This window comes from Pelecanus crispus, chromosome 12, assembly GCF_030463565.1.
Source record: "Pelecanus crispus isolate bPelCri1 chromosome 12, bPelCri1.pri, whole genome shotgun sequence".
Lineage (NCBI taxonomy): Eukaryota > Metazoa > Chordata > Aves > Pelecaniformes > Pelecanidae > Pelecanus > Pelecanus crispus.
This window is the reverse complement of record NC_134654.1, coordinates 3,071,044-3,089,091: the sequence shown is the minus strand read 5'-3', so window position 1 is coordinate 3,089,091 and position 18,048 is coordinate 3,071,044. Positions and strand designations below refer to the sequence as shown.

At 47.7% G+C, this 18,048-nt stretch overlaps 1 protein-coding gene across 1 annotated transcript; it reads right to left on the bottom strand.

The window, feature by feature from the left end:
• Positions 1-11,163: 11,163 nt before the first annotated feature.
• On the bottom strand, positions 11,164-17,685 carry CHCT1 (CHD1 helical C-terminal domain containing 1). Its single transcript, XM_075720096.1, is given in 7 exon segments — positions 11,164-11,210; positions 11,213-11,294; positions 11,296-11,340; positions 14,862-14,961; positions 15,478-15,653; positions 16,704-16,832; positions 17,608-17,685. Coding segments are annotated over 7 exon segments (657 nt in total).
• Positions 17,686-18,048: the final 363 nt, after the last annotated feature.

The window sequence follows — 18,048 nt, the reverse complement described above, 5'->3', positions numbered from 1 at the left end:
AGATACAAAACTAGGAAGTGAACGTTCTTTAGCGGTTGCGATGGCATGTCTTTACCTAGTAAGCTTATACAAATATTAATGTCAATGCCACAAGCAAAAACTAGAAATGCTTAACTATTTGCTGCAGCCATCTTTTTTTTTTTTTTTTTCCTTTTTGAATGGGCTTACTCTAATAATTGAGGCAGTAACTTGTTTATACCAGTTAATAGTTTTTGTATTACAATCCAGTTCAATTTTATGTTTCTGGAGAACACAACTTATTGTATAGTTTGCAGGGGTCAGTGGAAAATGCCAAAAAGCACAACAGGTCTATTTTTTTTTTTTGTGATGCTTCATTTCTACATTAAACAACAGTACAACCAGAAACCGATTCCTTTATATTAATTTAAAAAGCAGAAGTCAGCTGTAAAGATCCTTTAATAATGCCTATCTCACTAGCTTGTCTTAATTTTTCTTCTGTTGGGGCGCGGGTTGCTTGGTTGTGTGGTTTGGGTGTTGGTTTTGGTTTTGTGGTTTGTTTTTGTTTGTTTGTTTGTTTTTGGGGTTTTTGTTTTGGTTTTTTTTTAATGTTGAGGTAATACTCATTTGAAAGTCTGTGTAACATAGCAAACTAGAAACAACTCGCTGCTGTTACCTCAGTTCTTGCAGCAGCAGGAAGAGTGCTCCTGTAGTTTGGATTCTGTCAGTGTGGGGCTTTCTCCCTCCCCCCTATTTTCAGGGGTTTGTAACATGGCCACGGGAGGCCCGTCCGAGCCAGGGCGCAGCAGGCACGGTTCCTGCAGGGCTTGGACTGGGTGTTTGCTTTGGGGTCTGTCTTTTAATTTTGTTTATGAGGTTTGGGACAGGGAAAGCTGCTTGTTGGGCTTCAAGAAAGAGTGCAGAGAAGAAATAGAAGTTTCGGACACGACTTTGAGCTAACGGCTCTTTTAAGAACTGAAATTTTACAGGCCAATAGTTCATGTCCTGGTGCCTTCAAGTATATTTTTGGGGGAAAGGCTGAATAATACCAACTTTAAAATGCAGTTATGTAATTAGCGAAGGCAGATTTAGTGATTGCATGCTCGCTTTTTTTTCATGTCAGTGAACATATTCCATTTGCCTAAAAAACCACTGTGTTATTAAGACTGCAGTATATCCTCAACAGCTGTTCAATGAAAATCCAACTTAAAATTATGCGTGGATTTGAAATCTAATTTATTTATAGCAATTTTTGGTTATGACTGTTTCAGGTACTACAAACAAATTCAGCTATCTACAAGGCAAAACTTGTTTATCCCCAAATGCCCATACAGCAGGGCACTGATGAATTATAAAGTTCTTAGGAATCCTTAAGTCCTATTAAAACTAATTAAAATTAAATGAAGTATGTCATACTAGTGTCAGAACTTAGGCAGGGGAGGTGTGCTTAAAATTGCCCTAAAGAAGCTGTGTCATTTTTGTACTGCAGAAGCGTTTAAAAGCTTCAAACTGGGTACATGGATTTACACTTACATTATGCGGAGACCGTTTGTTTGCTCAGGGTTTCCAGTCTTGGGTCTCCATTTCCAGCTTTTGACTAAGAAATCTCAAAGATCTTGAGGTGTTGTGTTTGGGATGAGGAGCATCAGTTGACTGACACCGGTGGAAGGGGCCTATGTGAACCACCGCTGTTATATATATATTATCGGTTATATATCGAGATATATATATATCGATTATATATATATAATCGGCTCTGGTTTGTGCACGCGTTTCATGGGTTGCCTTCAGGTTAGGGCAGCTGGGAGAGCTTCCAGCGTGGGGCAGGTTAGGGAGGTGCTACGCTTCTGCCTGATAACCAAACGCATTAGTTCCACTTGTTTAATCGGCAGCTGTATTCTCAATTCTTGCTGGGTGGATGTGCTTTTCTTTCTTTCCTAAAGCTACTTCACCAGCATGTGATGTACGTTGGTGCATTGGCTTGTCTGGAAGGAATTCGGGTCCTAAAAGTCACGCGGAATTCTCTCTGTTAACGGGACTTTGGCCAAGAGTAGTCGCGGTGATCCTCGTAGGACTACCAGCTTGCTTTTCCTGTGGCTGAAGTAAATCCTGACTTGACTCCTGGGTTGCAATTCTCACTGTAGCATCTCTGCAACTCCAGCCGTGCCAAGGCACGTGAATTCTGGAGAAAGGCAGCTGTGGGCAATTGCTGAAGATGTTAAAGCACAGGAGGTTTGTGGGATAACATTGCAGCTGCCTACAAAATGCTCTGTTGCCTGCTCTGCATGCTGTAGCTTGGAACCTCCACCTGATGCTGTCCTTGGTGCAGATGTAATGCTTATTCTCCATGTAATAACATAAAGCTGACCTTTCTAGTTGTTGGTTCTGGATCTCCTAACTGAGGTCTCAGAAGATGTCTGCACTGGCATCTGGAGACGATTTGCGATGTTGTGGTGTTAGCTGTCCATTACTGCTACTGTCTCTGCTGTTACAGTTTGTTGTTTGGTATTTTTGAGAAAGTAGGAGTCCAGTTGGATGACTTCAGAGGAAGGTAAACGCCTTGTCCCTCCGTGCCAGCGCGGCTGGGGTAGGTCCTGTACCGTCCCTTCAATATTTCACGACTTCTGCGCCAGGCAGAGCAGAGGGTGCGATCCCCTCCGTTCTCCACGCCGTGCGGTTTTCCGGCGCAGAACTTGCCAACGGCAGCCCTGCACCTCCCTCTCCCCTCAGAGGCAGGAGTGGGGAATTCCCCTCCTGCCCTACCCCAGAGCGGGTTTTCCATACGCACCGCGACGTACGTCCTGGCGCGGGGGCCGTACCTCAGCCTTGCGCGCTGGGAGAGCTCGTGCCCCCTGCAACTCAAGGAGCCGACTAGGAAACACTAGATAAAGTTAATGAATTATTGGCATTTTGTAGACGCACAACGCACCTCCCGCTCGCTGAGCGGGTGCTGTTTGGTGCTGGATTAAAGGGGGAGTGAAATGCATCTTCCGAGTTTGTTCTTGAAGGTAAGTAATGCAATCACACCGGAGTAATTGGACACAAGTGGTGAGGACAGGTGTCACCTTAAGGAATATTATTTTAACTCTTGTTTCGATTAAACCCTTAATATTTTATTTTCAGCATAATTTTGTTTGAATCGGTAATTTCTATGTCCTGTTTTATGCGAACGCTGCGGTTTGTAAAGAGAGGGAGGAAGGCGATGTCGGGATTCCTCCGCTGTTCTTAGGGCTGGGGCTGTTCTGGATGATTTGTACAGAAGGGGAAAAGGACACAAAGATTTTTAAGAGCTGACAAAAGGGGAAGGTTGCAGGAAGTATTTGAAAATAAATACATCCCTCAGCTACTTGAACTCAGCCAGCTAGTGACTATTTGGCCCCAAACAGTTGTTTGGTCACTTTTATAGCATGATACTAATTACGACCGGGAAGCGTCTGCCTCGGTATCCCAGTCTTCACGTGCACTCTTTACTCTGTATCGATACCTATTGTTTAAGACATTTTTTTTTCTTTTTGCACACAGTTTTTGTTAAATAATTTTGAAGGGGTTTTGTTGTTGAATTCTAACTTATTAGGACAACGATGTTCTCTTGTAACTTTAAAAATGAAGTTTTTCTTTCAACGTGCTACAGTCTGAAATTTGCTAAAGGTGCCGTTGTGCTGCTTCTCATGGTACAAAAAAATTCACGTTTAACTTGATTTCCTTTTTCTAGTCCTACGTTTTGGTAGAGTACAAAAAGGAAAAATGCAGCGTGCCTAAAACATGATTGAAGCTATTGACAAAAACTTTACTCGATTTGCATGGATCGGATTTGACTTTGCAGGCCAGCAGCAAATAGCGTGGGGGAGATGTCGCTGTTCCCAGTCTTTAAATGGAGATCCTTCCCTCTGCGGCCTGTGCAGAAACCTTATTTTATCTAAAGGTCGTCGTTTCCCCTTTTTTTTTTTCCTTATGTTTTATAATAAGAAAATTACTGACCGAATGTTAGTTGCAAATCTGACTCTTCGTTGTGGGCGTTCCCACGTTTGATGCGACCGGCCCGCGGCACGTTGTGTTTCTTGGCCTTGCGAGGATTTCTGTGAGAAGCGGGGAAGAGATTTCCTTTACCCAGAAATAAACTAAACGACATACGAAAACTTGGCGGCACTGCTAATGCTTTTGTCCCTGAATCTCAGGAATGTTTTAGGCAGTGAAACAGGTTTCCCTTCGGTGATATAAAGGTGCGTGCTCTAGGGTTTTGTTTAACAATATTTCATTGCAATCCTAGGTATCTATAGCATGAGTGGCCTTAGTGGGTTTGTTGAAGTGCACATTTTTTTTTTTCTCAAAAGTAAATTTTAAGATTAAAAAGATATATACTATATAAATATATAGAGATATTTAGAAACTCGGTTTGTGGTGCACAAGTTCAGTGTTGGATCGCTAAATAATTGTCGCAGGTACCATACGTGTAACTTTTTTTTTTCTTTTATGTATATTCCTTTATGGGAAGCGATGTTGCCATGGTAACTACAACTTTACAATTTCTTTACTACTTAATGATGTGAATGAACTCTACATTTTATTGAATATTACCAGGTTCAGTACTATTTTTATACTTTATTGAACTACAGGGGATTTTAATTTAATAGCATTTTAAAAAAGATGTTGCTTGAACTGTATAAATTGAACTACTTATACAAAAACCACCTCTAAACCAGAATCTCCACCTGTAGTGCCACATCCATTTATATGAGAGTATCTTGGTCATTACTAGCCTTTGAAGACCACCCTACTTGTCGTGTCAAGACTAACGTTTCGTATCCTACTTCTCACAGACTGCAGTGCCCGACATTATTTGTAACCATCGAACCATACTATGTTTGTAACCAGCATTGTGATATTCTGTAATTGTATTGCTAAAATGAAATATTGACCTAATAAATATAGTGTTCCCGCATTTTGCAGTATCTGCATTGAATTGGGTCAAAACTCGGCGTTCAACAAACACGTGCCCTCTTGCTCCCCTCTGCCCTCGCCTTACCCCAACACCTGTACAAGCGGATATTTGGCTGCGTCCGCTTTTATAACGGGAAGCTAGAGCCAGGCTGGAAGTTTGAGTTGACCTGAAGGCAGCTTCCGGGGGGCCGAAGCTGGGCTCGCCGCGGGCCTGCGTTCGTCGTTTCCTCGGAGCCGTTTTGCCGATGTCACCTTGCTTCTGCTGAGTCCGGCCCTGGCGCGCGTCCAGGCTGGCTCCTTAGAGATGGAAGAGAATCGCGAGCCCCCCTCGCTGCAGCGCAGCCCCCGGGCTGTGAGGGCAGTCTGGGCTGCTGTTGGTTTAATTAATTAGCCGTAGGGAGAGAGCAGCTCATGCAGTCAGCCTGTGAGCGTGTCCGGTTTATCCGGTGAACTTCAGAATAAATACTGGTTGGGTAACTTCTGATGCCACTGCTGCCATTATGACTAGAAGAAGCTGTACAAGGCTGAGTAATTTGCCTTGAGCAAGATGATTTAGCTTCCATAAATCTCCAATCGTACAGCTTTGGGGGTGCTTTCATTGTAGCTGGCCCCTCCGTCTTGCGTTTCATACTCTTTACTGTATATTGGGTTGTAAACGTGGCTGCCTTTTCGCATAGCATCTTCTGATGCTCCAGCAGTTGAGTTAAAAAGCAGAAGCGCTTAATGAAACTGGGCTGTAGGTTTTGATGGCTTTAGTTTTTCTATTCTATTTATTTAAATGAGAATCTCTCTAGACAATGCACTCCCAAAATAGATGAAGTGGTATTTATAGTTCAGTAATTCAGACTATACTACGTCAGCGTGGTAACGCCTGGGTGCCAGAATACCTTTAACTGTTGGTAGTTGACCGTAATGAGATTTTAAAACGAAACCAAAGGCAGCCCTGCACACGCCCGGGAGGCAGAACGTCCTACCCTTTCCGAGGGAGGAGAGGGTGCGCTCAGCAGCGTTGTGAACCCACCGCCAGTTTTAAGCTGAAATGGCTCTGAGTTGCGAAGAGGAGGTGGTTCTGGCTACTTCCGTGGGCCAGGCCCAATTTCCAGGCGTGTACTCGCTAAAAAGAGAGCGTTGGCATGGGGAGAGGTGCCGTAGTTCATTTTGGTTCTGTTTTTTCCCCTTCTCAACTTGTCTCGTTGATAATTCGATTGACCATCTATGGGGATTTAACTGGAAACTTTCCTAAACTCTCCCTGCCGATGAAGAGCCGTGCGGCTCCCTCCAAGCTCCAGCTACGTAAAAGCTCCTGGGAGGGGGCTGCATCCCAGCCGCCCTGGGGGGACGGAGCCGGCGCGTTTGTTCCCGGCGTTCAGGAGCGGGTGGGTACGGTTGTCCGCTCTGCGGAGCAGGTCTGTGATGAGACCTTGGGGGGGGTGGCCGTTCTTGTGCCTTGTGCTGCTGTCCAGATCCAGGGAAACCCTTCTCCCAAGCCTCCACGTTTCACTGGAATGTCTGAGAGCATTCCTGGGAGAAAGCAAATGGCACAACCAAGCTGTTTCTGGTTCTTAATGGCGCTCCGAAGGCTCTTACCTTTGACACCTTACGCGTACCAGTTGCTCCATGTTCATCTGGGTATTTGCTGTAATCCTCATACTCGGATGCTCTTGTGGGTACAAAGTGAGGATGTTAACGGCGGCCTTCACAGCCAAATCGCTCCGGATGGTGGCGTGAGCCGCAGCGCTGACTGAGCCTGCCGGTACCTGGGATGTGTGAACCAGGGGAGGGCGGGAGCCCTCGTTAGCTCTGACCTGCGTCCTTCCCTGCTTGTTGGGTCTTTTTTCCCCTAAAGTAGCCACGGGAACACAAAGTCTCTCGTGCGAGCGAGCAGTCACAGCACAAAAGCGTCTCGCGTTGGCTGCCTGCGCACAGGGAAGGTTGGAAATGAGCATTTCCAGGCGCTTTTTCTTTTTAAACCATCAGGTTTCTGACTCATTTGTCTTCGGTTTGCCTGTAAATGACCTACAAACCTCCAGCTGTGCGCTGGGCTCAGGCAGAGGGCTCTCCTCGATTCATACGCCTGCAACTTCAGTTTTCGAAGGAAAAACGCCTTCCAGCGCTGCTCCGGCTGTTAGGAGGCCGGGTGCAACTGAAAGGTGCCGCACCCCGAGGAACCCAGGTAAGGCACCTGTGCCAGGTTCACCTTTTGTAAAACAAGGATGACTCCAGAGGCGGCGAGGCTGGAGTCGGCAGGGCTGGGGCAGCGCCCGTTGCGGTTGTGCAGCCCGATAGGTCGTAGCCGTGCAAATTTAAATGGGTGAAATGCAAGTCCCCGGGCGTCTGCGTGTGTTCCTGCAGCTTTCTCAATTCTTTCCCTTTTCCCCAGGGAAACGTTGACCTTTTGGGAGCGCTGAAGCCAAACTACCAAGCACAAACCAACAACAGTGGAATCGGTTAAAAGTCTATTTGCTTCAGCTGCTATGAAGGAAGAATTCAACAAAACCTCAACTGTTCCTGCTCAGGTAAAGGCAACCTGGTGTTGAAAACAGAGGTATGAGGCTGTATTGCTGATTTCTGAGGAGATAACAGATCAAGCTGGGTAAAAGCTGCCTCCCAGGAATGACTTTCTTCCCCTGGTTAGTCTGAGCAAAGCCCAAACCCCTGACATCGGCAAGGATCGCGCTCTTCCTCGTGCTGACAAAATGTGACCACGGTTCCCCTAGAACTGGCTCGAGGCGAGCTGCTGGGGGGAGGCTGGCTTGTTTGTGGGTGGTTTGGGGTTTTTTAAGCATCAAAAGAAACGCTCCCTTGGACTTTCTGAAGCACGGGGAGCTCTTTCTGGCTGGCAGAAAGTCGAGCGCGTCTCTGACGGGGATGGCCCCTGTCCTGGGGGTGGCCGTCCCAGGGTAGCCGGCTGCCACGAGGCATCGCGGCTGCGGGCGGCACAGGTTCTGCTTATTCCTGACATCTTTTGTTTCCCACTGAACAAAGTTTCTGCTTTCTGTGGCACAAAATGCGTGCTTTACCATCCCGAACTTCACTGTCAATAGTGGTCTCTGCTTGCGTCTCTTCAGGTTTGGGGGTAAACGGGGTTTTGTGTCTTTTGTTTTTTTCCCTTTGGTTCTACATTACACATTGACGCTTTATAAAGTGCATGAAAATCTTACTTTCCTTAAGAGCCAAAGCCAAGGTTGTGCAACACTTCCATGAATTCCCTGATGCTCCATTTAAATTGAAAAGAACAAACAGCCCGAGTTAGGAAATACGCATTGAGCGCTACAAGCTGTGTAGTTGTGCAAGTCTGCTGTGGTAGCACCGCTGCCCGCCAGCTTCCAAAATTAAACAGCAGGAAAAAGCAGTCCCTGTAACGTCGCATGAGTGGCACTGATGCATCCTGTACTTTCTACCAAAGGCTTTCTCATCATACATTTAGAGCAGGGACCTCCGAAGGTGAAATCTTTTCTCCTTGCCTGCATCATCTGGTCAGGAAGCTGTGAGGTTATTTCTGGCAGAGCGCGGTTTTCCTTGAGAGCTCTCCTGTCACTTCTAAGTGACCTCAAGTCCTACTGCAAAAATTGTGGAATAATCCAAGTCTTGAGCAGGCTTTAATCTTGCTCAGTTCTGTCTTAAACAAGTGTGACATTTTGAGGGCATACGGTATTTTTCTGATGCGGCTACATGCGCTACTACATTTGGTTTCTAGAGCGTGTGCTATGGAGAAAGCTTAAAACCTTTAGCAGAAAGAGAACGTTCTATTCTAAGAAAATTCCTCGTGTTCTGCTGCCGAACCAGGTCTGCACCACACAAGCGTCTGCTCTTACGCGCAATGAAACCCAGTGCAAGAAGCCGAATCGGTTGCCCGGCGAAGGCAACGCGCGACGTCCTCCTTCGCAATCTCTCGCAAACGATTTTCTGCGTGCGATCGGCAGCGGTGCCTCCGCGGGCAGCGCAGCCGGGGACTTCAGTCCCTTGCCAAAGTCTGTGGATGTGATCCAAGATGCCATTTAAAAGGGAGATCTGTTGTCTTGATTCTAAAAATGGCCTGTGTTATCTGCCCTGCCAGAGGGATTTAGGGAGGGATTTTTCTTGCTTGGGTTCAGATCTGAAGACAATAACCAAGCCCCCTACCCCACCATCTGATTTTTAGCACGTAGGAAAGAAGGATCTTTGGGTTTTTACCGGTCAGACTAAAAGATTTCTGTGCCAAGCGACTGATGTTTCTGATGTTCTCTTAAAGCCTGGATTCCACCGTAAATCAAATCTAGCCAACCCTAAAGCACAAACCAGCCCGTTTGTTACTATTTCCTCCTCTCACCATTTCTATCCTGAAGCGTTAGCTCTCAGGTGAGCCTCTTCCTGCGGAGGCAGTCGAACAGGGCTACAGCCGTCTCGCTCTGGATCAATGGATGGGCAGCTGCTGCATCTGCCAAGAACACCGATGTGTGTATCGGCTCATGGCCATTATTTGCCTAAAACAGTTAGAAATGGCAAGTGTAGGTGTAAAAGTTATGAAACTTTTTTTTTTACCAGAATATACTCTGTGCACTGGTTTCTTCCCTTCCTCTTTTGGTCTCTCTTCCCCGGTCGGTCCGGCTGCTGACCACGTGGAGGGGTTGTGTGTGTATGTTTGAGCAGACGTGAACGGGGAACAGACCCGGCGTTCGTCAGGAGAGGGTTTCTGTCATAGCAGGGAAGGGAGCAGCTGCCCGCCTCCTTGCAGACGCCGCTCTTCCCTTATGGGGGTTTATACAAAAAAAATGATGTAGTAAAGGTAGGTCTGGTACTTACACTTCCTTCATCAAGTCTCGATGCTGGTGCACCGCTGTTTGGAAACTCCAGGATAATAATAAATAAGATCACAGGGTTTAAAATAGCATAACTTTCATTTGGCTTGGCTCGAAGCTTGTTGCTATGACGCTGCAAGTATTTCAGTATTTTGTGGTTTGGGGAAACCATGAAGACTGTCTTTTATTCCCTGCTTTTTGTTCAGGTGACGATACTGTATTAACTGATTTCTGGCTCTCTGTTGACCTCTGAAGTTGTCTGTGAGAACCTTAAAAACAAAAATAAAAACCCCACGGTCAGTGGAAGGCGTAACTCCTCTGAGAAGCTGCATCTCCTACAGGAGCTGATACGGGTGTGCCCAGGCTGTTCTCTGGGGGCTTTACCGGCCGGATTCTGTGTGTGGCGCAATTCCACAAATACGTTGTCACCAGAGATCTACAGGAACACCAGGCTGCTCATGGTGGCTCGTCACCCAGGCGCTCAAGCAACCAGCAATCCCAAACCCCTGCTACGTTCGTTACGTTTCGGTTGCACTAATTTTTAGTGTTTCGTGCGCTTTGTGTCTCTGGGGCATTTATCTACGTAGGAATTGGTTGGGTGATATTTTCCCCATTCTTAGAGGGGAGCAGACAGGCGGAGGAGGATTGCCAGGAGCCGCGCAGCCGGCAGGTTAGCGTGGGACTCCTACTCAGCCTCCCGGATCACGCTGTCTAGCTAGCTCTTGTTTTTTGACTTTTAGTTTATCAATTTGGATTTTAAGTGCTCCCTCAGAGCTGTTACATACCAGATTGGACTTTTTTAGAGGTAAACAGAGAGACTGGGGAGAAAAGAGATGAAAAGCAAGATGGTTATGAGTGCATGAGAACTCCCACAGGACATGTGATTGCATTTTAGCAGCTTGAAAATAGGCTTATGTGGGACAAATCCTCCTTCCGCAGGCAGCCTATGGCACCTGTTTGTGGCAAAGCCGATCTCAGCAGCGATTGCTTCTGATGTCCCTTTTTCGTTCCTCCTTCGGGGTTTGCTTATGTCAGAGTTCTGGCTGGAGTAAACAGGCTGCCGGTGACTCTGGCCAGCAAACACGCCTGCTACAGGTTGGTCTGCATTTTTGCTCCAGAAGACGAGTGCGTGCGGCTTTGCTCGGGTGGGCCCAAAGGCAAACCACAAGTATGTTTTGAGCGTCCAGATTGCTATGTAAATACACGCTAATTAATGCCAACTGACGTGGGCCGACAAAGGGATATCTTCTCCTTCCTTACTACTGCCTTATGCTACAGTGGCTTCTCTTGCGGCTGTTTCTCCGACACCCATGTCTTTTCTGAGACGGCGGTTCCGCCCGCCCAACTCCTCTAGCTCTACCACTGATCGCGCCTTCACCTGCTGATCCTTTTGCAACAACGCCAAGTGTAGATGTCTCTACTTGAGCAGGAAAATGCTTTTCCTGCTCAGTGCCGATACGACACCTGCGATGCGAGTACCTCTCATCTGTCATTCTCGCTGCTGGGCGGTGATTTTGCGGGTGTGTCGGTGGTGTCTCTTTGACCCGGGTGTTCCTGCAGGTCCCTTGTACCTCTGCGGAGACCCCAACTGATGTAAAGCTGCTTCAGTTTCTTTTCTTTGTAGTCCTGGAACTGCATCTGGGTTTTCTGAAGGACAGCATAATTGCTTTAAAGAACAAAAAACAAAACAAAACAAAACAAAAAAACATTTATATGAGCAAACACCACACTGACTCATGCTTGGGCAATAACTCTTGCTTAACCGTGGCCCTGTTGGGTGGCAGCAGCAACGAGCTGTGAAAAGCCTGTATCGTCTGCGCAAATCCTGCCCTGCGAAGCGCTTGTTCCTCGCAGCTGAGCTCCGAGGCTCCATCCCACCCAGCAGCGAGTCCTGCTGACCTGCGCAAAGCCCCGTTTTCTGCACAGCCTCAGTTTCCCTGTGTGGACGCCCAGCCCGGTTATTTGCACAGCCTGGCTCACCCAGCCCAGTCTACCCAAGCCCTAAAATCTGTGTTTTAAAGCAGCTGAGGGGACTGGGGTGGTTTAGTCTGGAGAAGAGGAGGCTGAGGGGAGACCTTATCGCTCCCTACAACTACCTGAAAGGAGGGGGTAGTGAGGTGGGTGTTGGTCTCTTCTCACAAGTAACCAGCGATAGGACGAGAGGAAATGGGCTCAAGCTGCGCCAGGGGAGGTTTAGATTGGATATTAGGAAAAATTTCTTCACGGAAAGGGTAGTCAAGCATTGGAACAGGCTGCCCAGAGAGGTGGGGGAGTCGCCATCCCTGGAAGTGTTCAGAAAACGGGCAGAGGTGGCACTTGGGGACATGGTTTAGTGGCACGGGGGTGTTGGGTTGATGGTTGGACTGATGATCTTAGAGCTCCTCTCCAACCTTAATGATCCCTAGTTTTTACTTTCATTATAAATAATCCAGCCAGCAAGCCAGGAAACATGAAATTATTCCTCTTCCCTTAATTGGTTTAGTGGTGGAGTTGGTAATGTTAGGTTAATGGTTGGACTGGGTGATCTTAAAGGTCTTTTCCAACCTAAACGATTCGATGATTCTATTCTATGATTCTAAGAACCCTTCTCAGGACACTAGTGAGAGGACTGTGGTTTTTCAGGCGCTTTGGGGAGATGGCTGGTTGCTGCTGGTGCCGTTTGGCTGCGTTTGAACACGAGCGTGTGCAGTGGGACGTGGGTGCTGCTCAGCCCCACTGCCACGGGCGGGGGGTGCTGCGGAGGGGTGCGTGCTGCCACTGGATGTCACTGTCGCTTTACGGCTCCCTGCGCACCGGGAGGGTGGCGATGGGTCCCTGCGCTGAGCATCCCAAGGGTGGTGGGATGCTACCACGGAGCCGGATGGGCTGCGCACCCTGCTAAGCAATCCCAGAGAAAATAATTTTCACGTTGCCAGTGGTCACGCTGCTTGACTACTCTTTTTTTTTTTAAAAAAAAAAAAAAAAAAAATCTTCCAGAGCCTCAGATAGCCCAGAAGATTTATTTCTTTACTCTCTGAGTGAGACGTGGGGCTGATTTCTACAGCTTTCGGCAGCATACGGGAGCCAGCAGATTGCAAAGGAAAATGATGCTCTGTTCTAGCTCTAAGCTGAGAAGTGGGTCTGCTCTGGTATTTTCAGTAAGTCTAAAACCAGAGAATTGGGACTAGTATTTAAATTCAAATGTGGTTGTGGGCTTTTTAAATAATAATAAAAGCCTAAAAGCCCAAATGTAAGGGATGGGGACATAGATCCCCAATTTTAAGACGACTGGTAAACAGGGCTAGCAGGCGGCTGCTCGCTAGTCTCTCTCCTTTAACAAAGCTCACAAAATTATCAGATTACCATGCTGATAACCTCAGCCGCTTACTAAGTACGTATCGATTCTGTATTTTTATGCTCACTCATCTAAATAATGAGGCATTTCCAAATAATCTATTTCTGTTGCGAGGAGCGTGCCGATCCCCCGCCGGATCCGCAGCCTGTTGTTTATGCTCTAGCAGGGAGCCGACTGCCGTTCCCTTCCCACAAAGGGCAAAGATGCTTATTTTTCTCCCACTTGTCTTGCATAACAAAAGGCATTTATCAACCGTTACATAACGGCGGGATTTGTCGCCGGAGCTGTCGGCCTTTTCGGAGGCAGCCTCGTCCCCGGCGCAGCCGTAGCCGGCAGGCTCTTGCTGGCTGCAGGCTGGTGCACGCTCCTCGGCACGCGCTGGTGCATCCTCATAGCGCACGATGCAGCGTGATTAATGCTCGTCACCCACCGTTTGGGTTTGGTTTTTTTTTTTTTTTTTTTCTTTCATCCCCCCTCCTCCTTGGAAAGGAAGATGTGGAATTGTGCCTTTTGGCTGTGGTTTTCATTTCAGGGAGCAAGAGGGTGGGAAGGCATTTGGGGGGGCTGTTTGCTTTTTAATACTTGTTCCGAGGTGGCAATGGGAGCTGCCCTCAGCCACGCGCCCTGCGGGAGCAGCGGGGCTTGTCCTTAGCCGAGGTCGTGTCCTGGGCTTGGCCGAGCCTCTGAGAAGGGCCGTGCTGGAAATGGAGCTCAATTCACCCTCCGCAGCGCTCGCAAGTTTAAGGGAGCAAGAACGCCCATCACCACCTGCCTCCCAGAGCTGCCAGTTGCTTTCTTTAATATCTCCCAATTAATCTCGGGTGTCTCATGCTAGCAACGGGAATTTGTGTTTGGGTGGTTTTTCTTTACGATAGGTTTAGTTTCCTCATTGTTGGAATACCTTTTTAGAGCCTTAAAAATAAATAAATGGGTTTGCTTCCCCGTAAGCTAAAAGCAAAAACTGCGTGGCCAGCTCCCCCCTTTCTCTCTAACTGGAGGGGGCAGCTGTTTACCTGCGGCCTCAAACTTATTTATGGCCCCATCGCTGCCAGCTATCAGGTGACCACAGCTCCCTTTTTAGCGCGAAGCGAGCAGTGCTCCGGTAACCCGACGAGGTCTCTCACCTGCCGCCGTTTTCCAATTTACTCAAAAGAATTTCCTAGTTGACTCCCCCCTTTTTTTTTTTTAATTGTAGATCTGTTTTTAATTTCTTTTTAATAAAATGATCTCTCAAGGTCCCTTCCAACCCAAAGCATTCTATGATTCTATGAAACTTCTTACAGTATGTGTTTCTTGTGGACTTTTGAACTTCCTGGTGTACTCAGCCTTTGCTCAGGAGATGTGTTTGTGGTTGGCTATGAGTTGTGCTTAAATGGGTTAACCCTTTGGAGCTGGTGTTTTTGGGAAACTCTTCGTTACCATTTCCATGTGTAGCTGATGCTCAGGCACAGAAATGAGTTTTAGCAAGCACAGGCTTTACCTGAACTAGTTGCTTGTTTCAAGGTTTAACTTTTCTATCCTCAGATAAAACTACGGATCAGATTTGGTCTGTAAAGCGTGACTGGAAACATGAGATCAGTGAAGAACTCTGAAAATTGTAAACTGCAGCGCTGGGGATACAGCTCAGCTTCCCAGAGGCAGCCAGGGAAAGCTCCTGGCTGTTGCGATAGCTCAGTGCCTGCCTTATGCTGGCAATATCTGCAGGATTCGTGGCCTTTTGATGAACGGGCCTCTCAGTAGCAGATTTCTCCTTTGACATGGATCAACCCACGGAAGCTGCATGGTAGAGTTATCCCCTTAAGGTTAGCACAGCAGGAACACCTGGTGAGGTATTAACTTCCCTGTTTGCTTACCAGAAACTTAGCCATTTGATTGTTCTTGATGTACTTATACAGCTTCTGCAGCTGCTTTGCATCCATCTCTGAGAAGAGGGAGACGAACTGCCAGAACATCCTTGGGAAAAGAGAGACACGTGGATCGTGCGTGAGTACAAACTTCATCATCTTCCTCATTCTGCTCCCTAGTTCTGTTGTGGTGAGTGTAACCACAGACAAATCCTTTGCACAGCTTTTTCTGCCCCCCCTCCTTTTTTTTTCTCCCCAAAGCTTATAAACTTTTAAAGAATTATTCTTCCCCAAGCATGGGAAGGATTATCTGTTAACTCAGGTGGCCACGTAGGAGCCCCTTTACTCGCAAAGGGATGTTGTTGGTGGACAGCAGATCAAAATTGGCTGTGCGCTGGGGCAGCACTAAGTGCCACGTGGCCTCTGCTAAAATTACCTGCAAAATCTGTGAGCGTTCAGCAGTCAGAGCAAGCCTGTTTACGCCCTATCTCATTGCCCATGCTTGGAAATGCAGGGCCAAAGTAGGCGTCTAAATGCCCGCGGGGAGCAGGCGGGGCAGGATCCCATCTCGCTGGGAGCATCGCCAGCGTGCTACCAGCGGTGCCAGGTAAGAGGAAACCCTTACTTCTGCCAGTGCTTGACTTCTGAGGCTCTGCAGTACCGCTGGAGAAACAGATCGATGCGGTCCCCGATTACGGTCAAACTTTCCTTCGTGTACTTCAATTTTTTCTCTGTGGGGAGATGCTGGGGCAAATGCAGTTTCCTAAGTGACTTCTTAAAGGGTCTCAAAAGTTCCTTGCACTGTAAAGAAAAAGCGTTGGCCAAGGTGTTCAGCACTTTAAATCCAGGTCTCAGGCATCCCTTTTCACTAAATAAACTGGTTAAAAAGCTGGCTGGGAAAGCACTGAGGGAGCGTTGTGTTTTGGGGAGTGTCTGTGTGTGGACATGGGGGACCTGACGGGGTCTTCAGCAGGACCCCTGTCAGGCGCTCCCGGCGCGCTGCAGGAGTCGCTCCTGTATGTCCCAAGGTTGGTGACAACCTGGGTGAAGCATGTCCAAGGTGACATGAAAAGGGAATTGAGGGATTTCCAAGACTGGGAATTCCTTTTTACCATTGTAGGGCAAGAGAGACATTTCAGGCTACAAAAGAGCTGTTGTTTTGCAGGGAGGGGGAAAGGGAACTACTTCACTGCTTTTCTCATGCTGCTTCTTCCTGTGGCCAAACCTGGGATGTGTTGCAAATGTTCGCACGTGACGCAGGAGCAAACGCCGCATCTGGAGCAAACACTGCGCCTGGATGCCCTCCCTTTGGTCCATCTTTTTTTTTTTTTTTTTTTTTTTTTGTCTGCTACATGCGCTGGGCCATGACTGGGGTGGGCTGTGTGTGGTTGCGCCATGATGCATGAGGAACGGGGAAGGTCATACCCCACGGTGGGGGAGGCTGGTATGAGATGGAGCTTTGTGGCTGTGGTGTAAGTGATGCAGAGGAACCAAACCACTGCAGCCAGGGAGCACATGGCATCATGTGAAATGATAATGTAGCAGTACTTGTTTCAAAAAAATGAACAGTGTATGTGAAATGTGATTACTTTGCTGTTGTTGTTTTGGGGGTTTTTGTGGTTTTTTGTTTTGTGAGGCTTTTTTTAAACTAGAAGTGTGATGGCCAGATGACTGGAAACCAATGATGAGGTAAAAACTTTCAGACATGGACGAAAGCTACAGAATGAAGTCTCTTGTCCTGCCTTTTTGCGCCCTCTGCCAAACTCCTGGGTTTTATTTGCTCCCTCACTCTCAAGAACCTGAGATGCCACTGACTTTTTTTCTATTTCTAAATTCTATTTAGTATCTTACGATTTTAAAGGTGTCCTGATCGAGGCCGTCTGCGCAGCGGATGAGCGGGGTCTTGCATGGCAGAGCACTCTCACTGCCCGTTACAAAGGCTGCCTCCTTCGCTGGGCCAGCCCGATCCTTCTCGGTGGTCTGCAAATTGTCAAAGCCATAGGTTAGCCTTCCAGTTCATGCAAATCTTGCATCCTCTCTTTAAAAAAAAGGGCCAAGGACAAACTCTGTCCTGAGGCTCAGAAGCATTTCTCTTCCTGCCAAAGCATTTCAGATAGGGTTTGCAGAGGTGCCTAATGAAGCCAGGTATTCAATTATAATTAAAAGTCCCTAAGAATTAGGTGCCTACTTGAAGTCCCGTTTGGAAAGCCTCCCTCTAATAAATTACCAGGTAAACAATGGCCACTCATTCCTAATGGCATTAATCAAACACGGGCTGGCAGTCACTTGTTAAGTGGAAATATGTGGTTACAGTGGGCTCGTCGTAACGCCGCGCTGCTCCATCTGCAGCTCTTATTGATAGCAAAGGTACCATGGCTGACCTGCTGCAAAGCCAGACTGAAAACAACACAAAGTCCTCAGCCACTGCACTTGCATCTCCCTGGTCTGGGGAGGGGGATATTTTCTCTTGCAAAGGGCAATGGCTGGTTTTCCTGTGTCAACATTTCTGTAGGTAACTCCTCCACTCATCTTTTGGAAAGTAACACTTACATAACTGACTTAAAAGGCGACATAAGCTTGTGTTTAAAACATGCTGAAGTGCGTAGGAAGAGAAGTCCTTTCCTCTCTGACATGCTCTGCTCCCTCAGAAGATTACTTCTCTGCAAATTTGATTCCAAACCACATTTCAGAGGTGAAATTGAAGCTGGGCTCTGCTTTGCTCTCGCTATGTGCCCATCTCCCTGCCCGTGCTCACCTGGCCGTCCGTGCCATCCCTGCTGCCATCCCTTGCCCTGGCTCTGTCCACTTCATCTTTAAAGCCCGTCTCCTCCATGGCACACAGACCTCCTCTCCCCGGGGCCTCACTCGCACCAGGTAGGGAGGGAAAACTGCCACGGAGCCGTGCTGGGACCCAAACGTGCTGGGGTGACCAAGGTGACCACAGTGCCTGGACACCGGTTCTGAGTTCCGCCAACCATGGAGACTGCTGGAGCCCTCCAGCCCCACAACACCGCGGCCCTCTGCGGCAGTCTCGCCTCTCCCCATCAGTTTTGCCATTGATTTGTGGTCCTGAAGAAATAGGCAGAAACCTCCGGATTTTCCCCTTGCTGTATTGGTCAGGATGTTCAATGCTGTCAGTGGCCCCTGTGGACAATGGCAGGGGAAGGTCCCTTGCTTTGCTTTGTTTGCACCTGTG